The sequence below is a fragment of the Pituophis catenifer genome, unplaced genomic scaffold, assembly GCF_029215685.1.
Source record: "Pituophis catenifer annectens isolate HBS135680 unplaced genomic scaffold, rPitCat1.0.hap2 SCAF_3, whole genome shotgun sequence".
NCBI classification, from domain to species: domain Eukaryota; kingdom Metazoa; phylum Chordata; class Lepidosauria; order Squamata; family Colubridae; genus Pituophis; species Pituophis catenifer.
This window is the reverse complement of record NW_027256883.1, coordinates 103,859,552-103,887,421: the sequence shown is the minus strand read 5'-3', so window position 1 is coordinate 103,887,421 and position 27,870 is coordinate 103,859,552. Positions and strand designations below refer to the sequence as shown.

The 27,870-nt window shown below is 38.7% G+C and overlaps 1 protein-coding gene across 1 annotated transcript in view; it reads left to right on the top strand.

Annotated features, from left to right (window-relative positions):
- HMGCS2 (3-hydroxy-3-methylglutaryl-CoA synthase 2) overlaps positions 1-27,870 on the top strand; it is a 71,980-nt gene continuing 44,110 nt past the window's right edge. The window contains exons 1-5 of the mRNA XM_070940883.1: positions 1-620; positions 5,816-6,270; positions 8,946-9,071; positions 13,530-13,694; positions 17,516-17,684. Of these exons, the coding sequence (XP_070796984.1) occupies positions 511-620; positions 5,816-6,270; positions 8,946-9,071; positions 13,530-13,694; positions 17,516-17,684 (1,025 nt within the window). The 5' untranslated portion in view covers positions 1-510. The remainder of the gene's footprint in view (positions 621-5,815; positions 6,271-8,945; positions 9,072-13,529; positions 13,695-17,515; positions 17,685-27,870) is intronic.

The window sequence follows — 27,870 nt, the reverse complement described above, 5'->3', positions numbered from 1 at the left end:
ATACTAACTCCTAAATACTAAACATGGGAAATTTTTTGTTTGTTTTTCAGTTCAAGCCACTTTTGTGAACAAGGAAGGGTTTTTTCCAGGATTTAGTCTGGAAAAAAAGCACACCTCCGGGTGCTCTTTGCTTTACAGGGCAATACAGGAAAATACAGACTTAATATTAGAACTCGGATGTGGAAGAGGCGAGGGTCCAAAAAACCCCCTACCATTCATGGATAGAAATGTTTAGACTGATTCTAGTCATGACAAAATAGGAAGATACCCTGATTAAAGGTGGCCAGGAACTTAGGAACCCCCAGGACTGAAACTTGATGCTACAAAAAATTACAAAAGCCTAGTTAGATCAGCTTGTATATTGTTACCTGTACTGAGTATACTATTGGCTGTCATGATAAGAGCAGGGAGGGACTTACTGGAGCTCTGTAGTACCCTTGGGGTGTCTTTTAAAAAGCTGGGGAGGCAGTTAGTTCGAAGTTTAGTTGGACTGTTCAACCAAATTGGAAAATGTTCCGGCTTTTCAGACACGCTAAGCAGTTGTGCTGCTTTCAGATGAAACGAACATTGCAGAAAACACTTTGGCCTCTCACTTTTTCAGCACTGGTGAAACAGAACAGGTAAGTGAAGAAAAAATAGCACTAAAATGTTGACATCTTCAGGCTCTGTAATCAGACTTTTACTTTTACACAAACTTTTCTAATGGTAATCTACTAGAAAATTTGATAAGAAAATTCTGCTTTAATCATAATGAGTATTAGAAAAATAGAAGTCAGGGTGTTTTAAAATATTAGGATCACCAGCTGCAAATCTGCAAGTGAAAAAAAATGCCTCTTAAAACTCTTCTCTATGAAAAGCACGCACAAGTGTTTTCAACTTTCATCCTCTATCTTGCCTTTAATTCCAATATAACTGGCTATTTCTTACAATTTCTTCTCTTTGTGAAAGATCATTTGTGAATGTTTACATCTGAATCCTATAAGAACAGTGGGTTAAATTAACTAATGGAACCCAGAGAATCTGATCCATAAGAATGCATGTGAGAAAAACCTTTTTCCAAATTATGTAGTTTTTGAATAGCAAGCCGTTTAATTAACTGGTAATGCAGAAGCAGTTTGGTCCAATGTGAATATTGATGGCATAAAGGGCCACAATTAGCTCAGGTGTTGTACAATTTATTAAAAAAATACGAGAAAGTCTGCAGTTATCTATTTACCAGTTTTCACAGCAAGGATAGTTTCTATTCCAGTTCATTAAATGTATACTTTTATTTTTTTCCTACTTAACATAAATATTTTCACTGTGTTGTACTTTCCATTTTTCAGATCTCAATTAGAACTATCTAATTCTAATAGTCTCACATAATATTTTTCATGAATGCACAATGAAATATTAAACCCAAAAGTCAACTGTCAATGTAAAATTCAAAACTGGGATTCAAATTCCTGCCCACACTTAATAGTAAACTGATGTAGACTTTGTTGCTTGTAGCCCTGATAAACTATTCCTTTAAATAAGAAAATACTCTTATTTCCTTTGATATCCCACTTTTTTTTAAAAAAAGAGCTAATTTACATTAGAATGGTTATTATTAGAAATATTTAATGAAGCACTTGAAGAGGCCAAATTACCAACAAGGACAGAAGCATTTAATTCCAAAGGAAGTTATAGACCGTCAAGAAATAAAAACTACAGACCCATTTCATTATTAAACACCGACTACAAAATATTCGCCACAATAATATCAGAAAGAGTAAAAAGAATCTTAAATGAATGCATCCATTCAGATCAAAATGGTTTCTTTTCAAATAGACAGATAAAAAATAAAATGAGAACCATTATAAACACTTTAGAGGATTTATAGAGGCACATCCAGAAAAACAGGCTGCACTGGTTTTCCTAGATGCCCAAAAAGCATTTGACAATTTAAATTGGAAATTTATCGGTACACAATTAAAAAATATGATATTTGGGGGGAAATTTATAAAAATGAAAAAATTTATACAATTCAAACAGCAAAAGTGATAATGAATGGTGACACTACAGAAAAAAATTGATATAACAAAAGGGGTAAGACAAGGATGCCCGCTTTCACCTCTTCTATTTATCTTAACTTTAGAAACACTCTTAATAAAAATTAGGATCAGGACATAAAAGGCTTAAAAATTTAAAAAATACAAATTCCAAGCATTTGCCGACAATCTAGTATTCATATTAGAAGAACCATTAGAATCTGGACCTAAATTAATTCAAAGAGTAGAATATGGTGAGGTAGCAGGATTTAAAATTAATAAAAGTAAAAAATAATAACAAAAAATCTTACTAAAAAACGAGAATTAGAAGAAAAAACATGCAAGTAGTTAGAAAAGTAAACTTTAGGAATTTGGCTATCGGCTAACTGTTCTTCAATTAAGGAAGATAATTACAACAAAATACTACAACAAATAAAAAAAAGATTTAGAAATTTGGGAAAATCTTCAATTGTCACTTACTGGAAGGATAGCCTCCATCAAAATGAACATACTACCGAGAGTACTATTTCTATTTCAAGTCACACCGATAAAACTAGGGAAAACTTTTTTTTTGAAGATCTAAATAAATTAACCACAAAATATATTTGGCAAGGGAAAAAACCAAGGATTAAATTAAAACTACTGCAGGATAGTAGAGAAAAAGGAGGCTTTGCACTCCCAGATTGGGAATTATACTATCAGGCAACAGCGTTAACATGGATAAAAGATTGGACTGAACTAAAAAATAAGAGGATCTTGACACTAGAAGGGCACGACCTACAAGCAGGATGGCATGCATTCATTTGGGATGGGAAAAATAAAGCCCACAGTTATTTTCAAAGACATCTAATCAGAAATGCCTTGCTTCAGGTCTGGCAAAAAATAAAAAGAAACCATTACACCAAAATAGAAAACTGGTTATCCACAATGGAGGTGTTGAAATGCTTGAATTTAACAGACATAGATTAACTGATAAGGTATAAGGATCTGATAAATGAACAAGGGAATTTGAAATCTAAACAAGAACTAAAAGACCAGGGTATAGCTATAGATTGGTGGACATATATGCAAATTCAGACCAGGTATAATAGTGACATAAAATTATATGAATTTCAAAAAGAACAGCAGGAATTAGACAGGATTTTACTAGGGCCGGAAGAAAAATTGATTAGGAAAATATATAAATATATATTGAAATATAGAATGGAAGAGGAAGTGGTTAAAGAAACAATGATAAGCTGGGCAAAAATTTTTGGATATAGCATAGATTTGGAGAAATGGGAAAAACTTTGGGAAATAAATTTGAAATTGACTGTCTGCAGCTTATAAGGGAAACCAGTATAAAATGTTTTATAGATGGCACCTTCTGCCAGCAAGACTCGCTAAGATGTTCCCAAACATATCACTGATTTGTTGGAAATGTAAAAAATCATATGGGACATATTCATGGTGGACATGTGCAACAGCAAAAATGTATTGGACTAAAATTAAAAAATGGCTCAAAGAGATAACTAAACATCATATAGACTAGAAACCAGAATTATTTTTATTGGGCATACTGTACATACAAGAAATTACAATAAAGAAATACAATATCTAATTCTACATATTATAACTGCAGCTAGGATAACCTATGCACAAAATTGGAAAAATAACATCAGGAAAATTTTGGACTGTGCGGAGATGGATAAATTGATGAAAGAAATAAAAGAAAAAGATGAAACAGAATGCTACTTAATATGGAATAAATGGTATAAATGGTTGGAGGACAGGAATAATAAGTAAGAAAATATACAATAGAAATGAGCTAGAGATAAGGTAGTATTAAATGGTATGAAATACACAATGTATGTAAAGTAATATATAGATATAATAGAAATGTATACATAAGTAGTATAAATAATACGTAAGAAATAAGAGAACCACAACTACAAATATGTGAATATGAAGGGGGAAAATACAAATTGTGATTATAAACTGATACGGAATTGTTGTAAAATGGAAACTTTTTTCCTTTTCCTTTTGTTTTGTTTTTGTTTGTGTTTTTGAAAGAAAAAAACAATAAAAATATATTTTTAAAAAAGCTAATTTTATATTTATAATAAAGCAATCAAAATTAAAATTAGTATTACAGGTAGTCCTTCACTTACAACAGTTCATTTTGTGACCATTCAAAGTTACAACAGCACTGAAAAAAGTGACATGAATGTTTTTCACAGTTACAACCTTTGAAACATCTGCATGATCATCTGATCAAAATTCAGATACTTGGCAACTGGTTCATACTTATGACTTGCTGTGTCCCAGGGTCACATGATCACCTTTTGCTTCTGACAAGCAAAGTCAATGGGGAAGCCAGATTCATTTAACAACCAGGTTACTAACTTCACAACTGCAGTGATTCACTTAACAACTGTGGCAAGAAAGGTTGTAAAATGAAAAACTCATTTAACATTTGTTAAATCTCACTTAGCAAGAGAAACTTTGGTTTCAATTGTGGTTGTAAGTTGAGGACTACCTGTATCTCTATGACAATAGGAAGAAAAGCTCAGAATAAAAGCAAGGAGACTGAATTTTTAGAATACTCTTTTTGTAGGGTCTTTAAGGGGCAATAACTTAAGTAATATATGCACACACCCTTTGGACCTGACCCCTAATGCTGTCCAGCAATGTTGATCTTGTGCAAATGTAATCAAAGATCTTTGTATTAAACATTAACCTCTTGGATAACAATATGTTACGGTTAGGATGAGCACGTATCGTTTATGCTATTGGAATGCATCTGTTTTTAAGATGCTGTAGATCTAAACCCAGTAAAAGTCTTAATTCCACAGTTCACCCAAATGCTAAAGTGCAAAGAAAACTTAGATACTATTCAAATCATATATATCAGGTGTTTATCCAATTTAAAATAAATGTTTCTATTTTGCTCTTCATACAAGCTTGCAAAATATTAAAATCTATAAAGCCAAATCTATAAAAAGTATTGCTACAACAATATGATCAGTGACAATATAAAAAAACAAATTATAGAAATTGTTCTCACCAGTTCTCTTTTAAAAGGATGAAAATATAACATTAGAAAATAAAAAGAGGCTATTTCAAGAATCTATCTCAAAAGGCAGCACCTGAATATCAGGGTACCACAGTGAATACAAAATGTTTGTTTTTTGGCAGAGACTTACCTAATTTCTTTCAGTGACAGAAAAATTGAAACAAGATTCCTTGGAACTCAAGTATAGAAGCAAATCTTCACTACCATAAATATATATAAACTGGGGATGCCTGCAATATTTCTGTCGTTGAATGAGTCCTCTTTAGCACTAGGAATTTCCACATTCATTTAAAAAGCAGCCTTGAATGCAGCAGTAGTCTTATCTGAAGGCTGCCACTGCAGCTCGAAGCACCTTTGTGTCATTGTTGATTGTAAGGTACTTCACTTTTCCATAAGCTTCACAGGGATATTGGAGATGGAGTGAGAAAATGAGCACTGAAGTAACTTGCGCCTCAGATTGTACAGTAATGCCTAAATGTGAAGCAACAGTTATTTACACAATGGGGTTTAATTATAGTACATTTACCTAGCAAACAAAATTGTGAATATTCCTTTCCTTTAATCCCTAAGTATAAATACACCTGCTTTTGTTATTTGCTTGTGGGATAATCATGAGGCAAGCAAGATCCTTGCCAGCATCAGTCAAAAACATGTTTGTTTTGTAAGGTATTCCTCCTAATAATGTAGAAGCCAGAATTATATCTAAATGTGTATTGTGAAAAACCTTCCCTCTTTACTTGTCTTGCAGTTTCTCCACAGATTCTATACAATCATCCCAAACAACCTCTCCATGGCCTAAGGATGTGGGTATCCTTGCTCTGGAGGTATATTTCCCATTCCAATATGTAGAACAAAGTGAGCTAGAGAAATATGATGGGGTAGAATCTGGGAAATACACCATAGGCCTAGGCCAGAAGCAGATGGGTTTCTGTGCTGCACACGAAGACATCAATTCCTTGTGCCTGACTGTGGTACAACATCTGGTAGAGCGAAACAATCTCTGCTGGGATTCTATTGGCCGCCTGGAAGTTGGAACAGAAACTATTATTGACAAATCCAAAGCTGTTAAGACTGTTCTGATGCAGCTCTTTCAGGATTCAGGGAACACAGACATTGAGGGCATTGACACAACCAATGCTTGCTATGGAGGTACAGCTTCTCTATTCAACTCTGCTGATTGGGTGGAATCCAGCTCCTGGGATGGTAAGTGTTGGCAGACTTTAGTTCAGTTCTTTTAGTGGTAGAACCCAAGGTTTCTCAACTTCAGCAACTTTAAGATGGGTGGAGTCCAACTCCCAGAACTCTGGGAATTGGAGTCCACCCATCTTAAAGGCACTGAGGTTGAAAAACAATGGTATAATGTGCCTTAAATGCTCATTCTGAAAAAAGAGTATTCAAATTGTTAATTGGTTAAATTTCAAAGGTAAGGAAGCTGAGCCTTTGATTCTACAAAGCTGTTGACTATTAATACTATATATTCAGCATAATGTAGTCACAACATTATACCCTTTCAGCGGAAGATAGAAAGTGGAATGTTTTTTAAGAATTTTCTCTATAAATCATTACTATGTAGTACTGGAGTTGCAGTAACAGTAATACTGGAGACAAAATGTCTCTTGCTACAGAAGCAACTTTGCTTTAATGTTTCTAATATTCTCCACTTTTCTGATTTTCCTTTTCCATTTAATCTATTATCAACTCTTAATCTATCAAGCTTTAAAATCCAGTTCAGTTTTTTTCAAGTATTTACTCTAAATTCTCTCCTTTTCCCATTCAGCTTAGTTTTCTGAACTTTTCAGTTCTTCCTTATACTGCATTAATGATTTGATTTTACCCAGACACAATGCTTTTTTTTTTTTATCCAGTTTGTTAATATATGTTGACATACACCTGGGACTGACAGAGACAGAAAATAACCCTGGGGTTGTGAAGAATTACTTTCATTGTAGAGAAAAAAGAGGAAGAGATAGGGGATTCATCAGATATACCTTCCACTACCCCCCCACTTCTACTTATGAAAAACAGTCAATTCAAAGTCCATGCACAAATTCTAGGATACCAAAGAAAATAATAGCAAAAAAGAGGCAAAAGAGCATGGTGATGGGCCATTTGGTCATCATCAACCTTGTCTCAAGAGCAAGAATAATGTAACAAAGCAGAAAGTACATGAAGACTCCCTGTCAGTTACTTCTGCAAAGAAGCAGAGCTCACTCTGGAGGAAATGAAATAGAGCAAATAGAAGATTACAGTATGAGATGCATTCCTTGTGTCACTGTCCTTTATTATTATGTCAGTAAACAAGAAAGCAGTCCTAATATTGCCTACTAATTAATTAATGCTGCCCATTAACTGAACCACCAATGTGGGATGACCCCAATACTGCTATTTGCCCCATGGGAGAAAATATAGAGGCTTCAGAAGTTCTCTACATTTAGCTAATAGTTTACAGCCCCCCAAAAGAAATCCCATAGAGTTTTCCAAGTCTGACCTTTGAATAAACATATTATGGATTAGATTTTAAGACAGTTGACCACTCCCTTTAAAAAAAAGTGTAGGTAATTAAACCCTGCTTTTCTCAGTTGCAGTACAATTATTCTTGTCAAGAAGGTTCCACATGGAAGCTCCTTTCAAAACCCATACTGATTGCAATGTAATTTCCAGATTTCAAAAGTGCACATTAGTAGTTTTCCATTAATCTTAAAATCATGATATAATAATATCTGACCTTTGGTTCTAGAGCTCAGCCTGTTTAGGATATGCCTGACTGCTTACTGAAAGAAGTATAAAACATTTAAAAAAAAAAAAAAGCCTGGGCTTTTGTCTCTGTTTAGAAACTAATTTTGTGGCTTTTGGAAAACCAGGATCCTCAATTTCAACCAACTTGGGAAGAATAGTTCTAACATTGCTGTGATAGAGTTCAGAGAGTAGGCTGGGGAGGTTTGGGATTCTCCAGTGATTTTAAAGTAGTCATTTTGCCCTTGCATAGACACTTGGCCTCCACCCAGAATTCTGTGATGGAACCATCGGACAGTAGATGGCGAAAGAGGGAAGTAAAGGATATGGCTGCCTTCCACAGGGCTGTCAGGAATATTACTAGGAAATGGCTACTTTTTGTTAAAGGAGCCACAATTTCAGAATATGTCATTTTGTGCCACCATAATATTGAGTTGGGGGATGCCCCTTGAGGTCATTTTTAAAGCACAAAATGACAAAATATAGCTATACAAGCTATATCTACCTTGACAGAACTATGTGATTTTTCTTCTTTCCACCCTTGTTATGAGTTTTATGGCTGATGCTGCTGTGTTTTCCTCCATAGCTCTTTTTACCAACAGGGAATGGTTGAAAAGTCTTCCTTCCCCACCAAGGTTTCTCAAATCAGACAATTTTGAGGGGTGGGGGACCCCTAATATATTATCACATGTATTTTTGATCTAGGTCCTTCCTTTCAAACCTCTCTACTGTGTATCCATTCATTAAATCTTAATTCTCACCATATGTAAACTGAATAAAACTATCATGTTTCATCTGTCTTGTAACTTTTTCCTTACCTTTTCTGTGCTTCTATTGGCTCTTTGATGTCAAAAGGGAAGTCCTTGGGGTAGGGGCCTCTCTTTTTTGGCTTAGTCCAGTGTTTCAGCAAATTTCAGATAGGTGGACTTCAATTCCCAGAATCCCAGAGCTGAACACAGCTTAAAGTCAGTACTATTCAAAAGCATTGGCTTAGGTAAAGTGTCATGTTCTTGAATAGATAACAGCTACTGGATCAGGAGTTGAAGCTACAAAAGAACTTTGGCCCATTTTATGAAGAAAATAAGAAAGAGATTGTTTTTCTCTTCATCAGTGTTGACGCTTTGGTGATGCTCTTGTCATGCCAGGACGCTATGCCTTAGTGGTTTGTGGTGATATTGCTGTGTATGCTACTGGAAATGCAAGACCAACAGGTGGAGCTGGAGCTGTAGCTATGCTGGTTGGACCAAATGCTCCTCTGACTTTAGAGAGAGGTCAGTAAAAACATTTACAGTACTTAGATTATGGATTTCAGCTAAAACTAGTTTGAAGGGGGGAGTATTTACTGCAGAAGAACAATATGGGTGTATGATGAAAACAATTCCTTTAAAGGGAAGCTGATAATGAGTCTTGTTGCAACAAGACTTAAGCATTACAACAGCCACGTTAATAGTTTCACTGCCCTGACAGGGGCACTGCAGCACAGACACTTGTATGATAGAACAAGTCCAGAGCTATGAATTTATTCCGCTGCAAGTGAAAAAGATGAATAGGACAAAGATGGGTATCTGTCAGACTCCATGGTGCTTGCTAATTACTCAGCAGTTAGATACAATGATGTATGCTGAACCAGAAATTCAAAAGAACTTGCAGGTGAAAAAGATTGGTGATGGTAAAAATATGTCTATTTCAGGGACATAGAAGGCTGTAGGAAGCTGCTCTTTATAATAAGCTTCTCATCTGCAAGAAAGAGTCCTTTGTGTCTGAGACATTAGTATGGTTCAGAGGGTATTCTTAAAGTATTTTGTATTTTATGAGCAAACCACATTTACTTTACCTCTCCTTCCACCTCTACCCCAACAACGAGGAATTGTGTTTGCATTATCTGGAAACTGAGCAACTTCTGAATAAATCTAATCAGAGCTCATCTAGGGAAGATTAGAGGAACAGTCTACTTTTACCACATGTCATATCAAGAGTCCTTTTTAGGTATTTTCCCACTGTATGATTATCTGCTGTGGGGATAGGTTGGGGAGGTACATTTAGAAGATGGAGAATATTTTCTACTCAAGGAACTTCCAGTGCATTTCAAAATTTTGATAGTCTGAGTTAGTTTTAAAATGATGTATGAAAGGCCATATTCTAATGTGGAAGAAATTCATAGTCAGCAAGGAGATTATTTACCAATTCTCTTTTCCTGATCATCTTTGGATAGTCATTCTGACTTGTTTCTACTTTACTACTCTCATAAAATGCAAAAGTATTTTGTGTATTCAAGCTACAAATTTGTAATGACCTTCAGATCTTCACCAATGTTCAATTTATATTTTTCATACTGAATCTTTCCCAAAAGTAGTTTCATGTTCTGATACAATTCTTTCACCTTAGCTTTGGCATTGCCTTTACCTGTCATTTACTTGTCATACAACATTACCTGTCAGTAATTTATTTCCATTATTACATTTAATTGTACACCACCCATAGTCGCCTATATGGGTGAGATGGGCAATCTCTAAATTTGATATTAAAATAAAAAATTATGAAGAACATTTTTTTCATGAACTAACTTTTGTGGAGTTACTGAACAAGTGCCACTCATTTACATTGTGTTCATGACCAAGAACATATAACTGAACAAACTTCTTTACAAAACACTAGTCCATGTTCTTGTTAAATTCATCATGGCAGCTGCAGAAACAACAACAAAAACCCTTTCATATCATAACAGCAAAGATTTTATCCCTTTACTCTCGAACCTAAAAGTTCACCCTTCTTCTTTGACAAGTTCAAATCACACAAGATCATTAAAATCCCTTTGGATCAACAAATGTGGTTCAATTGAAAGGTTGGATTTTTGAATTAATATTTTCCCTTATATACCCTGTGTATGCATTATCATCATCAGTAGATTCATTGCACTAAACAGGCAACTGCTTACTATATAGGACTTATTGCACATGGTAAATCAGAGTATTTCATAATGTGTTTACTTTTAGAGTGATTCCTATTATACTTGTCAGGCAGAAATTACGATCTAATGAATTGTCTTTTGACTCTCTCCAAAACATAGGAAAGGCAAATGGCTTATAGCATGAACCATTTAACCATCTTGTTAGAAATCTAACACGTCATACAGCAATTGTGTGGGCCCAAGTCTTATCTTAATCAGCCACTTTACAATCAAAATAAAGTTCATAGCATTTTTGACAAGTGGGCTATAGTTTAGTTTCTGAGTTTTAACTGTTAGCTCACCACATGCATAGCTGAAAGTATCAGGGTGATTTGCATAGTTTTATGGCAGGATAGCATTATGTAGATAATCTACATAAACATAAGTTTTGTTATTTGTTATAACACCATAGTATAATAATTAAACTAATATTTAATTGAATACAGGAACTATAGACTTAAACTTTATACTCTGATGAGGAGTACTGCTTTTCAGGCAGAGATTAGATTCATGTGCAAACATGATTCACCCTGCACCCTTTGGTGCTAGCTATCATGTCTACTACTTTTCTCTTGAGGTTATTTACATAAGGAACAATAATAACTAACTTTTGCGCAATGATTGTTAGAAGTATGTTACTCTAGTCAAAATATAGTATTATACTGGACCTAGTTAAAAATAAAATGAACATGAAGCCACAACAAAACTAAGCCTGATGGGAAAAAAATACTGATTTCATTTTTTAATTCTGCATGGAAAAGTCTGCTTTGAACAACCATTATATCCTTGTGATAAAATTGTTATGATCAGTGTTACCAGAATAGATTCTAAACCCAGATAGAGCTTTAAAGGGAAGAATCATCATATTCAGAAACTGATCATTTTTAAAAAACTGGTGACATATGTAATTAATAATCAGAGCATACTATATTCAATTATAGTAACTTAATTCAGTTCTTGTTTTAATCAGCTGAAGTTTTTACCTATCTTTAATAGTATGGGCAACTCATTATAGCAGATGATCCTAGAATATTCCAGAGCAAGGATGGCTTATTCAGGACAGGTTATAACTCTTCCCCACTACAAGTAGCAATTCACTATAGGAACTTTATAAGGCCATCAATTAATTACAGTAATACATCCAGGGTGTACCCCAGATTATGAACTTTAGAGGGGACACAACCCCTTTCAGAAATTATAAAATATTTCTCCAAACAGGTAACCCACCTGACTACTGACCTTCTCTCTTATCAGGATGATGCTGTTGTTTTAATTCACCATCAGTCAGGCCCCAAACCAAGAAAGACATGTGGTAATTCTTCCCAGCTGAATTCTTTATTGTTTCATATCTATAGACAAAATCTTGCCAGACTAAGCATTCCACTATCTCCATCTACAATACACTCTGTCAACTATTAGGGATGGGCTGTTTTCACCCTCTTTCTCTCACACAAAATGTCTGGGGTGAGCTGTTTCTGACTTCTCTGTAATGCACCCTCTCCCTCTGTGAATCCATTTCCTTAGTACATTCTATCACACTCTCACTGAGATCATTATTTATTCCAGATGGTGGAATGAACTGATTCAATAGAAGACAGGTTTATATGGAGGAGATAGCAGCAGATATTCTCTATGTGTCAGTTTGTGGGAATGGATAAAACTTCCTGGGAACCTGGACCTTGGAAAGGGAAGCATCTGGGAAATGATATAGCACACCCCTCACCAGGACCTTAGAGAAGGAGTCTTCTGAAATTAAGTGAGATTGAGATATAAAACTCTCAGTGTGGGCTATTTATTGCATTCATTGTTATAAATATTCACATTGAAAATATCATTCATATTGGAAGGGCTCTCCAATTTTATAAGCAGGAGAAATCAGAATCTTCTTGGAAGAATCATATGCTTAGTGGAAATTGCTTGGTGAGATGACTGGCCATATAAATCACTCAATAAATTATTGAATGTCTGTCACAACTTCAATTGTAATAGTACAGGGGTGTCAAACTTAAGGCCCGTGGGGTGTTTAAATCTGGCCCGCAGGGCTGGCCTGGAAATATCAAAGGACCAGCCCACGTGGCCTGCTTCTGTCGGCCAAAAGCAGGCCTCTGCGCAGCCCATTTTTGGCCGGCAGAGTGCTGCAGGAGGGCTGGATTGGACATAATTACAATTATGTGGCCTCAAGTAAGTGCCTGATCTGGATAGAAAACAAGCAACATCCTCTGTTAATACTACAGTTTAACATACTGTAGGTCCATTTAATTTACAATCAACAATCTATAATTGACAGCCATTTCTATTTACTATCCTGGAAATTTACCTCTGCTGTTAGATCTTTTATTATCATGTTATTTATGTTATTGTATTTTTATTATTAGTTGAATAATAAAAATACAATAGTATAAATAGCTTTTCTGCCTGAAAAAGCAATTTGCTATTAAACAATGGTGTATTAAAAAGTTTAGTGGAATATGAAAAATGAAGAATAAGTAATAAATGTTTGCCAATAATATCTGGTAGAGGAGATAGGAAAATGGTTATAGTAAAGAACTGTGGAAAGAAGGAAGATAAGGGGAAAAATGCATCTTGAGCCTGTGTCAAATGCCCACTATGGCTACGCCCACCCCGGCCACACACCACCACACACACACACCGGCCCTCTGAGGTGAAACACAACCCTGATGCGGCCCTCAATGAAATAGAGTTTGATACCCCTGTCATAGTGTAAAGAAGATCATGTTTTTATGACAGATTATCAAGTCTATGTCATCATCTTCCTATTCAGGTCTCCGAGGAACCCATATGGAGCATGTCTATGACTTCTATAAGCCAGACCTGGCTTCAGAGTATCCTATGGTAGATGGACAGCTTTCCATTCAGTGCTATTTCCAGGCTCTTGATCAGTGCTATGCCACATATCGAAAGAAAATTGAAAGTCAATGGCAGAAAGGTTTGTATGTCTGGAAAGCTAAGCTTTCCCATGTTTTTTTCTTATCCTCTGATATGCTGATCTATTTATGCAAGTATGGCTTGGTATAGAGCTCCACCCATGGAAAGTTGTATTTAAGATGTGAAAAGGAAATAGTAAATACAGTAATAGGAAATAAGAGAGAAATAGTCCTCATCTTGTGCAACCCTATTGAAAGGGGCCATGATCTTAAAATTAACTAATCTGTGTTTTAGATTATTGCTTTGGGCAGTGGAAAAGGAGAAGGAAGAATCTTGAACCTATAGCTCTGCTCAACAATGGAATCTGAAGTAAGGAATATATTCCTTCTTCTTATTTCAGGGCCTTTCCTCATGACTGAATTACTGAGTATTGCCTTGACTTGGTAGAAAGCAATATTTACATGAACATTCACTGTCCCCATTGTCAATTCTTTTCTGACCTCAGTTGTCTTTGTTCCAAGCTGATTTCCATTATAAGATAATACAAGTGATTCATCCAGAGATTTTATTTATCTCAATAAAGGCATAGATTTAGAATAACAGAGTTGGAAGGGACCTTGTAGGATATATAATACAACTGCCTGCTCAAGCAGGAGACCCAAACCATTTCTGACAAGTAGCTATCTAGTCTCTTCTTGAAAGCCTCCAGTGATGAAGCACTCACAACTTTTGAAAGCAAGCTGCTCCATTGGTTCATTGTTCTCACTGTTAGAAAAAAAAATTCCTTATTTCTAGGTTAAATCACTCCTTGATCAGTTTCCATCCATTATTCCTTGTCTGGCCTTCAGGTGCTTTGGAAAATAGATTGTCCCCCTCTTCTCTGTGACAGCCCCTCAAATATTGGAACACTGCTATCATGTCACCCCAGGTCCTTCTCTTCACTAGACTAGCCATTCCCAGTTCTTGTAACCGTTCTTCATGTTTTAGTCTTCAGGCCTCTAATCATCTTTGTTGCTCTTCTCTGCACCCTTTCTAGAGTCTCAACATCTTTTTTATAGCATGGTGACAAAAACTGAATGCAGTATTCCAGGTGTGGCCTTACTAAGGCTTTACTACTTACTAGTACCTCACTTGATCTTGATTCAATCCCTCTGTTAATGCTCTTTAGGATTACATTGGCTTTTTTGGCTGCTGCTGCACACTTCTGGCTCATATTTACTTGATTGTCCACTAGGACTCTAAGATTCCTCGCACAGTTACTGCTATTAAGCCAGGTTCTACCTAATCTATACGTGTACTTTTGGTTTTTCTTGCCTAAATGTAAGACTTTACTTTTCTCTACATTGAATTTCATTTTGTTAGAAAGGGCCCAATGTTCAAATCTGTTGAAATCCAGCTGGATCTTGGTGCCTATCATCTAGAGTGTTGGCTATTCCTGCCAGCTTAGTGTCATCTGAAAATTTGGTCAGTTCCCCTTCTATTCCCTCATCTAAGTCATTTATGAAGATATTGAAGACTACTGGGCCTAGGACAGAACCTTGTGGTACCCCACTGCTTACTTCCCGTCATGTAGATGTAGTACTATAAGGACTACTATTTGAGAATGGTTTGTTAGCCAGTTATAAATCCATCTGGTGGTGATGCTATCTATCCCACTTTTTTTTACCTTACCAAGAAATAGGTTGTGGTCTACTTTGTTGAATGCCTTACAGAAGTCTAAGTATACTATGTCTACAACATTTCACTGGTCTACTAATTTGGTCACTTTGTCCAAGAATGAAATAAGATAAGTTTGGAATGATCTGTTTTTAACCAACCTGTGCTAGCTTCTAGTTATAACTCTATTTGTTTCTAGAAGTTTGCAGATCTATTTTTTTTATTATCTTTTCCAGTATCTTCCCAAGTATTCATGTTAGGCTGATTGGCCTGCAGTTTCCTCGGTCTTTATTTTTTTCCCTTTTTTCAAGATGGGAACCACATCACATCTTTTCCAATCCTCAGGTAGTTCCCCGGTGCACCAGGATTTTTGAAAGATATGGTACAATTGTTCTGAGATAACATCTGCCAACTCCTTCAGAACTCTGGGATGTAATCTGTCCCATGATTTATATTCATCAAGGTCAGACAGGTGTTCTCTTACCATTTTCTTACTTATTTTAATTTTTAGTCTGTCCTTTACAGTTATGTTTTTGGTAGATTAGGCAATAGTTTCTTTTTGCATGAAGACTGATGCATATAATGAGTTAAGCAGTTCTGCTTTCTCTCTACTGCCTATTACTTGATTGCCATCTTCTCTCTTTAGTGAACCATTTGTTTCCTTGACTTTTTTTTTTTTTTGGTTATTTATATGTTTGAAAGTAACTTTTTAAAATTATCTTTGACTTTTGTTGCAAATCTTCATTCATTTTGAGCCTTTGCTTTCCTGATTTCATCTTTGCATGTTCTGGCTATTTGCTGATAATCAGCTTTAGTTGTGTGTCCCTCTTTCCATTTTTTGTACCTGTCCTTTTTGTCTTTCAGTGTGTCAGAGAGATCTTTGTGCAGCCATACTGGTTTCTTCTTGAATTTCTTGTTTTTCTTTTTCAGTAGTATTGTGTTGGACTGGGCTTTTATGATCATATTTTTTAGTGTCTCCCAGACACTGCAGAATTTCCCAAACTTCTTGAGTTGTTTTGCCCTTTAGGATTTTCATCCAAGGAACTTTCCCAAACTCTGAGTTTGTTAAAACCAAGTCTTTTAAAATCCAAGTATGATTATGTTCTATTATGTATATTATGTTCTGGCATGATTATGTTCTATTATGTTGAATTCCAATATGACATGGTCACTCTCACCCAAGGTTCCTGTAATTTCACCTCATTCTATCACTTCTTCTGTGTTAGTAAGAATTATGGCCATCTCTCTAGTTCCCTCCTCTACCTTTTGGACAACAAAGTTGTCAGTTAGGTTGGTCAGGAACATGTTCAATCTCTCAGTTGATGCAGAATTAGTCTTCCTGTTGATGTCAGGGTAATTAAAAAGCCCCATTACTATTGTAGTGTGTCTCCTACATATATTTGTTAGTTGGTTAGCAAAAAGTACATCTACTTTTTCTGCTTGGTTGGGTGGCAGAAGCATTAATTTATTTCTGTTACAAACAACGAAGTAAACCTGTCTTAAGAAATGGGAACTATCACAGAATTACAGAACTATACAATTGGTGGAGATCCCAAGTACAATTGTCTTAGTTAGACTAGAGATGCTAAGTTGCCATGTAATTCAGCTGCTTTATTGCAATAAGATGATATTTCCAGAATTAAGACTGTTTGGCCTTATTTATACTTTACTTATGTTTTCTTTCAAAAGCAATTCTCTCTCTTCATTTCTTTTATCTTCTCTTATGACTCTCGTTTTCTTTTCTCTTCCCCAAACTCTAAATACTTTGTACATAAGTTTCAGCTCTCAGAAATAAAACCCAAAATGCTAGTGAAATGATTTGGATTTATGTAATAATGAATTTGCTACAGTCTTATGTCTAGAAAACTTAAATATTCTAGAAGTGAGAAGGAGACAATTTGGAGAATTGTCTCAAAGTTGCAGGCCCTATCACCCCATCTCAATTAGTGGCTCCAGAAGAAGGGCAAAGGATTTATTTATACTAAATAAATCAATTTTTGTATTATGCATAATTGCAGGAGATGGCGGTTGTGCAGCAGGGATGAGCTATAGAAGTAATGGTTTCTTACGGAGTGGAGCATGTTTACTGAAGTTTGAAGTCCTGATGGGGAGGTTCCAGAAAACAGAGATTATCTCTATCTGTTTTTATAAAACACCCTTCTCTTTGGGTGAATTTGCCAAATTATTTCTATTATTATTCTTCTTTAAATTATTTTACTTGAGCAGCTGGGATAAGCAAACTCTGTACTCTGGAAGATTTCCAGTTCATGATCTTCCACACACCATTCTGTAAGCTGGTGCAGAAGTCTTTTGCACGGATCTTGTTGAATGACTTCCTTGCATCCCACAAACCAGACATGGGCAGTGGAATCTACAAAGGGCTCAAGGATTTCAGGTCAGTGAAAGCTATAAGAATTCCTTCTCCAATTCTATATATTAAAAAAAGAAATGCACAAGCTTTTTAATGAGAGGTGCTTTTTAATGTGAGGTCTTTTTGTTATTTGGGGGGGGGGGACAGTGAACTACAACTGAGAATTTAATAGCAACTTTAGGATTCAGGGATGCGGTGGCTCAGTTGCTAAGGCACTGAGCTTGTCGATCAAAAGGTTGGCAGTTCAGCAGTTCGAATCCCTAATGCTGCTTAACGGAGTGAGCTCCTGTTACTTGTCCCAGCTTCTGCCAACCTAACAGTTTGAAAGCACGTAAAAAATGCAAGTAGAAAAATAGGGACCATCTTTGGTGGGAAGGTAACAGCATTCCATGCACCTTTGGCATTTAGTCAAGCTGGCCACATGACCACGGAGACATCTTCGGACAACGCTGGCTCTTCGGTTTTGAAACGGAGATGAGCACACCCCCCCTAGAGTCGGGAATGACTAGCACATATGTGCGAGGGGAACCTTTACTTTTATCTTTACTTTAGGATTCAGACAGCAGATTTATGGGAAAGGATCACTACCTGGGTGATTCCCTACAGAAAAATATATTATTAGATAAGCATAAATTTGTGGAATCTTAAAATAATCAACTACACTTATTCTTTACCCTGGCTCCAAAAATGGAACCCCCATGTGAATTGGAGGAAGGGGCTTTTATGAATTTGTTCCACCCAGCCAGGAAGAGGGGGAGGCAAAACCACCCCCAGAGCCAAGGCCGCGAGGGAGCTAGGAGCTGTAGTGAGTGAGTGCCTAAACGGCAAGGAGAAAATCCCAAAAGAATACTGGAACCTCAAGGAGGCATTCAGTGAGAGGGGCTTGGATGTGCTCCCACCCCATTGCCCCATGGGCTGCAGCATAGAAATCCTCCCTGGGGTGAAACTCCCTAAGCCTACTTGATGACCCCGCGAGAGCTGGAGGAACTCCGAGCCTTTATTGACAAAAATCTAAAGCGGGGCTTCATCCAACCAGCTAAGCCGTGGGTGGTGTTTTTTTGTGAGGCTTTCTTTGCTTATGTGTCTCAACACAGTGTGTGTGGAGAATGTTTATCTGTTACGGCTAATGAAAGACATGTTGGCTCATCTGGCCAAAGGAAAAATCTTTACTAAACTGGACTTGAGAGAAGCTTATTACAGAGTCCATATTAAGGAGGAAGATGAGTGGAAGGAAGGAAGATGAGTGAAAACCACTTTCAATTGCCCTTTGGGTTGCTTCCAGTTCAAGGTGCTCCCATTTGGATTACAAGGGGCACCTGCTGTGTTCATGCAATTGATCAATGAGGTGCTTCATGATAATTTGTACAAGGGGATCCTGGATTACATATATGACATTCTTATTGACACCGAAACTATGGAGGAACATGTGAAGCTAGTGCGCTCAGTCCTGAAACAACTCAGGGCTGCTGAACTGTATGCGAAATTGTCAAAGTGTGAATTTCACCAGGATAAAATTGACTATTTGGGTTACCGCATATCACATGAGGGGGATAGAAATGGACCCTGAGAAGGTGCAGACGGTCATAGAGTGGGCGGCCCCTTGCACCAGAAAGCAATTGCAAAGCTTTCTGGGTTTTGCGAACTTTTATCAACAATTCATCCCCACCTTTGCTAAAATTGTATTACCCATTATCAACCTTCTAAAGACAAAGGGAGAGGTTAAGCCAAAGCCTAGCCATCCCCTCGAGTGGACAATGGAATGCCAAGCAGCCTTTGAGAAACTTAAGCAGCTGTTTGCAGCCAAACCAGTCATTAAACATCTTGATATGGATGTCCTCTTGGTAGTTCAGGCTGACGCCAGTGATGTAACTGTAGGGGCCATGCTATTGCTAGGGCCTTACAATCCTGCACTTACACCTCCAGGAAATTAACTGAAACTGAAAGGAGATGGGCAATATGGGAGAAGGAAGCATTTGCTGTCTGATGGGCCCTTTTAACTTGGAGGCATTTCCTTGAAGAGGCAAAACACCCCTTTGAGGTGTGGACTGACCTTAAAAACCTGGAAGCCTTAAAAACACCCCGAAAACTGTCGCCAAAGTAAATTCATTGGGCACAACACTTTAACCATTTTAATTTTTCATTGAGCTACCTTCCTGGGGGGAAGAACTTTATGGGGGATGCTTTATCTAGATTGCCCTGGTACAATAGTGCTCAGCCAGAAGTAATCCACCCAGTTATCCCCTCCAAGCAATTGGCTGCTCTGGTGGTCACCAGAACCCAGGAGAAAGTGGACTTCGACCTTCCCAGTGACTTAAGTGAGGAGCTGAAAGGAGAGCTGAAAAGTGATGACTGGTTCCTGTCCCACTCAAATGAGTGTACCATGCGAGGTGGCCTAGCATGGATTGGCACTAAACTATACGTCCCCACCGGTCTTAGGGGAACTGTGCTGCAACAGGCCCATGATTTGAAAGCTGCTGGACACTTTGGCTTCGTGAAAACTTTACATCTAGTCAAATGGCAGTTCTTGTGGCCCTTGTTGAAAAAGGATATAGAAACCTACGTGGCCAGTTGTCCTGTGTGTGCTTCTGCTAAGAGGCCCCCTGGGAAGCCTGGTGGACTCCTCCAGAGTGTTGCCAGTCCTGATGCCCCTGGGAAGGAAATATCCATGGACTTCATTGTTGAACTACCTGAGAGCGGGGAGAACACAGTCATTCGGATGATCACAGACCTATTTTTCAAGCAGGTGCAATTTGAACCCTGCTCCAAGATCCCTTCCGCAAAAATGCTTGCCAAACTGTTTATCCAACATAGATTACATGGGGTTCCTGACCACATCATTTCGGATAGGGGGGTACAATTTACCTTCCACTTCTGGAGGGAGTTCCTGAAGTTGTTAGGCTCCGCCCAGGGTTTAAGCTCTGCCCACCACTCTCAAACTAATGGGGCCTGTGAACATACAAACTTGGTTATGGAACAGTACCTCAGGTGCTATGTAAACTACCAGCATGACAATTGGGCCAACTTGCTGCCTTTTGCAGAGTCCGCTTACAATAACTTGATCCACAGTAGCACCGGTTTTACCCCATTTAAAGTTACTTCTGGTCAGGATTTCGTACCCATTTCAGAACTGCCCCAGGGGAAACCCCAGATCCCTTCCTTAGTGAACTGGATTGAACAGATTCAATGTATTTGGCCCATCACCTGTAAGGTGCTGACGGAAAAAAGATGGAAGAAATAAAAGAAGAAAACCAAAGATTGGCACAAGCAAATAAAAATCTGAAAGATGCAGTGGCAACATTGGACATGGAGAAAGCCTCATATGTATTAAGACTTCAGAATATACCCGAAGACAGTGAGAAAGTTTTAATGGGACTGGTTTCAAACCTGCTGGTGGAAGCACTGCAAACTGAGAAAGACGTAATAGAAGAAGAGATTGATCAAATTTACAGACTCAACTGAAGCTAAGCAAGAAGACACAAAGTGCTCAGGGAGGTCCATGTTAGATTTGTGAAGAGAACAATAAGAATTGAAATATTGAAAAGAGTGAGAGAAGAACCACTGCAATACAGAAACAAGGAGATCATGGTGCTGAAACAGATCCCTTGGAAGATAAGAGATCTAAGAAAACAATGTCAATTCTTGACTCCAAAACTAAATGAAAAAGGAATACATCTAAGATGGCTGGCTCCAGGGGGGAGCCTAATTTATTGGAACTCCAGAAGATATAGATTGGACTTTACATTTAAGGCACAGACTTTTATGAGAGACATGCAAGCATTTTAAAAGGGAAAACACAAGACCCACAAGAAGATAGGGAATTTTAAAAAGAACATGGAGAAGCTGGCAGGAATAGCCAACACTCCAGAAGATAGGCTCAAGATTCGGAAGGATCTTGACATACTTGAACATTGGGTGCTATCTAACAAAATGAAATTCAACAGTGAAAAAAGTAAGGTTTTACATTTAGGGAAGAAAAAAATGCACAGGTACAGTATATATGGTACCTTGCTCAATAGTAGTAACTGTGAGAGGGATCTTGGAGTCCTAGTGGACAACCATTTAGATATGTGCCAGCAGTGTGCAGCAGCTGCCAAAAAAGCCAAAACAGGTCTGGGCTGCATAAACAGAGGGATAGAATCAAGATCATGTGAAGTGTTAATACCACTTTATAATGCCTTGGTAAGGCCACACTTGGAATATTGCATTCAGTTTTGGTCACCACAATATAAAAAAGATGTTGAGACTCTAGAAAGAGTGCAGAGAAGAGCAACAAAGATGATTAGGGGACTGGAGGCTAAAACATATGAAGAACGGTTGCAGGAACTGGGTATTTAATGAGAAGAAGGACTAGGGGAGACATAATAGCAGTGTTCCAATATCTCAGGGGCTGCCACAAAGAAGAGGGAGTCAACTATTCTCCAAAGCACCTGAGGGTAGAACAAGAAGCAATGGGTGGAAACTAATCAAGGAGAGAAGCAATTTAGAACTAAGGAGAAATTTCCTGACAGTTAGAACAATTAATAAGTGGAACAACTTGCCTGCAGAAGTTGTGAATACTCCAACACTGGAAATTTTTAAGAAGATATTGGATAAGCATTTGTCTGAAGTGGTATAGAGTTTCCTGCCTGGGCAGGGGGTTGGACTAGAAGACCTCCAAGGTCCCTTCCAACTCTGTTATTCTATTCTATTCTAAATAATGACAGAAGAGACAGTGATACAAAGTGAAGAAGAAGACAAAGAGAAAGAAAATACAGACCAATAAGAGGGACCAATAAAAGAACAAAGACAGAAAAGAACCACTAGGAAACCAAACCCTAAATATAATTATGCAAGATGGAGAAAGGAAAGGGGATCCTCTCAATGAATATAAGTGGACTAAACTCTTCTAAAAGATTTTTTTTTTTACAAAATTATGAAAATTGGACACAGAAATAATTTGCCTGCAAAAAACACACATAAAGAAACAACACAGTAAACTCTTAGAACGCTCCCAAAATGGGAAACTATATTAAGGAACAAGACAAGGATGCCCCCTGTCGCCTTTACTATTTATATTGACTTTGGAAGTCTTGAACATATTAGACAAAATCCAGAAATTAAAGGAATGGAGATAAGAGAGGAAAGATATAAATTACAAGCATTTGCAGATGATTTGGTATTCATTGTATAAGAACCATTAGAGACAATTCCTAAACTATTAAAAAAAAAGAGGAATATGGAAAGGTAGCAGGGCTAAAAATAAATAGAGAAAAAACTAAAATTATAGTCAAAAACCTTACACAAAAACAAAAAGAAAAATTGGCAAAAAAAAGTAGACTTACAAATAGTAAAAGTTAAATACTTGGGAATATGTTTAACAGCAAGATGTGCAATGATAAAATAAGACAATTATATAAAACTAATTAAGCAAATAAAAGTAGATTTGGAAAAATGGAAAAATCTCCATCAATCAATGTTGGGAAGGATTGCTACTGTAAAAATGAATATCCTACCAAAATTGCTTTTCCTGTTCCAAACAATAACAATTGAAAAGAAATTCTTTGATGATTTGAATAAACTGGTCTTGAAATTTATCTGGCAAGGAAAAAAAGCGATAATTAAATTGAAAACAGTACAAGATTCTAAAGAAAATGGAGGGTTTGGGTTACCAGACTGGTACCTATACTACCAAGCATGTGTGATAACATGGCTAAAAGAATGGATAACCTTAGGCACAAGAGACTGCTATATTTAGAAGGATATGATTTACAACTGGGATGGCACAGTTCTTTCTTCTTATGGTATGAGAAGAATAAAATTCACAGATACTTTCAAAATCACTACATAAAAGAAACTCACTATTATCTGTATGGGGGGGAAAAAAAATCTAAGATATATTTGAAAATCCCAGAATGGCTCTCAGTGATGGAAGCCTCAAATTTACATACCCAAATCTGGTGAAGTTTGAAAAAATTGTGATATATAAAGACATTGGACATTGAAGGGAAATTAAAATGTAAGCAAGAGCTTGAAGACCAGGGTATTATACTATCATGGTGGCCTCAATTGCAAATACAATCTTAGATATGATAAAGATATGAAAAAGTATGGCTTCTATAAAGGACAAACACCCTTTGATCAGATTCTGTTGAACTCTGATGAAAAACACATAAGATCTATAATTTCTTACTAAACTGGAAAAAGGAGGATGAACAAGTAAAAGACACAATGGTACAATGCAGGGGTGAAATGCTCCCGGTTTGGACCGGATCGCCTGATCCGGTAGCGATGGAGGCAGGTGGTTTGGAGAACCGGTAGCAAAAATCCCTGCCCCCCCTCATGCCCAGCTGAGCTGCGCAATCATCAGAGGCTTTTTTTTTTAATTTTTAAAAGCATTTTTTCTACAATCTTTTTGGCAGAAAAAATGCTTTTAAAAGTAAAAAAGAAAGCCTTTGCCGATCAGGCAACTCAGCTGGGATCGTCAGAGGCTTTTAAAAGCATTTTTTTTACAACCTCTTCGGCTGAAGAGGTTGTAGAAAAAATGGTTTTAAAAGAAAAAAAAAGTTGGTCATGCCCACTCAGTCACATTACCCCCCCACACACACCAAGCCACGCCCACAGAACCGGTAGTAACAAATTTTAGATTTCACCACTGGTACAATGGGAAAAAAAACTTTGGATAACATCCAGTAGTGGCCAAAATGGTTGAAATCTTTTGGGAAAAGTGTATTTTCTAAAACTAGCTAATAACACCAGGTTTTTTTGGAGTGGTATTTATTTTATTTTTATTTTATTTTATTTTGAATTTGTATACCACCCTTCTCCCTGAGGACTCAGGGCGGTGAACAGCCAAGTAAAAACATCAAATACAAATATTAAAATACAATTAAAAGATATATATAAATTTGGCCCCATTAATTAAAAACGATAAACAAAACAATTAAAAACACTTAAAAAATTAGGCCAGCCCGGCTTGCTGGAAAAAGAAGGTTTTAAGGGCACGGCAGAAGGCACTGAGGTCTTGGATTCTCCTTATCTCTGGGGGCAACTGATTCCAGAGGGTAGGTGCCCCCACAGAGAAGGCCCTCCCCCTGGGGGTCACCAGCCTGCACTGTTTGGCTGATGGCACCCCGAGGAGGCCCTCTCTGTGGGAGCGCACAGGTCGATGGGAGGTCGTCGGTGGCAGCAGGCGGTCTCGAAGATAGCTAGGCCCTATGCCATGGAGCGCTTTAAAGGTGATAACCAACACCTTGAAGCGCACCCGGAAGACCACCGGGAGCCAGTGCAGCTCACGCAGGAGCGGTGTTACATGGGAGCGCCATGCTGCTCCCGTCACTATCCGCGCTGCTGCGTTCTGGACCAGTTGGAGCCTCCGAGTGCTCTTCAAGGGGAGCCCCATGTAGAGAGCATTGCAGTAGTCAAGGCGAGAGGTGACGAGGGCATGAGTGACTGTGCACAGGGAATCCCGATCAAGAAAGGGCCGCAACTGGCGAATCAGGCAAACCTGACAAAAGGTCCCCCTGGTTACAGCCGTCAGATGTTCCTCCAAGGACAGCTGCGTATCCAGGAGGACTCCCAGATTGCGAGCCCTCTCTGTGGGGGCCAACGACTTGCCCCCAATAGTCAGTGATGGAGTCAACTGACTATATCGGGATGCCAGGAACCACAGCCACTCAGTCTTGGAAGGGTTGAGCCTGAGCCTGTTCCTCCCCATCCAGATCCGCACAGCCTCCAGGCACTGGGACATCACTTCAAGGGCATCGTTGGGGTTGCCTGGGGTGGAGATGTACAGCTGAGTGTCATCAGCATACTGGTGGTATCTCACCCCAAAGCCACGGATGATCTCGCCCATCGGCTTCACATAAATGTTGAACAGGAGGGGCGAGAGGACCGACCCCTGAGGCACTCCACATATAAGAGGCCTCGAGGTCGACCTCTGTCCCCCTGCCAACACGAACTGCAACCGGTCGGAGAGAAAGGAGAACCACCGTAACACAGTGCCCCCCATCCCCAACTCTTCCAACCAGTGCAGCATGATACCATGGTCGATGGTATCAAAAGCCGCTGAGAGATCTAACAGGACCAGAACAGAGGAGCAACCCCTGTCCCGAGCCCTCCAGAGATCATCAACCAATGCGACCAATGCCATTTCCGTGCTGTGCCCGGGCCTGAAACCCGACTGGAATGGATCTAGATAGGATGTTTCCTCCAGGAATTGCGGAAACTGTCACGCGACCACACTCTCAACAACCTTCACCATGAAGCGAAGGTTGGAGACAGGACGGTAGTTGGCCAATATTGCCGGATCCAGGGACGGCTTCTTGAGGAGAGGCCTCACCACCGCCTCTTTCAAGGCGGCGGGGAAGTGACCCTCACTCAACGAAGCGTTGATAAAACCCTGGAGCCAGCCTTGTGTAACCTCCCGGGAGGCCAGTACCAACCAGGAGGGACACGGGTCCAGTAAACATGTGGCTGCACTAAGTCTCCCCAAAATCCTGTCCACATCATCGGGAGTCACAGCATCAAACCCCTCCCAGTTAACATTCTCAAATATATATATATATAAAATTATATATCAATCAAAAGATAATTTAATCAAGAATGTAATGCAATAACTTTTATGAAGGATTTGCTATTAGAATAGCAGTTACAGCAGGGGTGAAATCCAACCGGTTCGGATTGGATCGGGTGAACCGCTAGGGACGATTGGCATTGGTTCGCTGAACTGGTAGCAATCACCCCTGGTTGGCCAGCCCAGTGACTAGCCTCGCCAGTCACCTTGCCTGCTCAGCTCACCAAAGGTAAGCAATGCATGCCGCCCACTCACCCTTCACCTTGGGTTGGGGGCTGGAGCCCAGGGATGCGCCATTCCCCAAGGCCCCGGAGCCACTGGCCACTCACTTCAACCGGGTCAGGGAATGCACCATTCCCCAGCTCCAGCCTTACCCCAGAGCTATCGCCCGCTCACCACCCACTGCCCACTCTCCCTTTGCCACGTGGCACGTCCTTATCTTCCTCCTGTGGCTGGCTGCCAGGGAAGGCAAGCCAGGGCTGAGCTGTCGCCGCTGAGCTCCAGCACCTGGAGGTGCTTTTTTGGTGCGCCTGGTGGCACTTCTTATGCCAAAAGATGCAGTGGCTGCAGGCTTCTTGCAAGTGAAAGTTACTGGAGCTGCTCCCCTTCTTGAAAGTGCCACCACCATCGCCGCCCTCTTCCATGCGCCGGCCATGCATGCATACCCCATTTATTCAGTCATCATTCATCAGTGGCAGATTGGGTGTGCGCATGCAGGCATCTCGCGGCAAGGGCAGAATAGAAATTTTAAAAAATTTCCTACTGGGTTCTGTGGGTTTGGCTTGGTGGGGGGAGTCAATGTGACTGAGTGGGCATGGCCAACTTGATGTCACTCACAGCCACGCCCACTCAGTCACAGGAGTGGCCACCCACCAAGCCACAGAACCGGTAGGGAAAAAATTTAATTTCACCACTGAGTTACAGTATAAAGAAGAAAAGTAAAACACAGAGAAAAAACAAGATATACAAAAATTATGATGTCAGTTAATACTTACTTGGGTAACCTTTAGCATGAATTACAGCCTTACAACGTCTTCCCATGGAGTGAACCAAGTCTTTTAGTTCTGCAGCTGTTATAATGTGAAACCAAGATTGAATGTTTGCGTCTATTAACTGGGTTGCTTCTGACTAACAAGTTTCTTTAGTCGGTTCCATAGATTTTCAATTGGGTTAAGGTCTGGGCTATTCCCAGGCCATTCTAGCAGTGGAATATGATTATCTTGAAACACACACAAAAAGTGTTATTAACAGTGGTGGGATTCAATTTTTTTAACAACCGGTTCTGTGGGCGTGGCTTATTTGGGTTAGCGTTGCTTGGAAGTCATGTGACTGGGTGGGCGTGGCTAGCTGATCATGTGACCAGGTGGCCATGGCTATGTGTATAGGGACTACTCAGAGGCTGAAAGAAGTCATTTCTGACCGGTCCTCGCACTTTTGACTGGTCCTCACATTTATGACCATCCTCACATTTATGCCTGTTGCAGCATTCTTAACAACCATGTCACTCATTTCACAACTGCTTCTCTTCACCATGGTGACAAGATAAGACGCAAAACGTAAAATTTGAGGACAGTCGTAAGTGTGAGGACCAGTCAAAAGTGCGAGGACTGGTCAAAAATAACTTTTTCAGCCCTCTGAATAGTCCATATGCACAAAAGG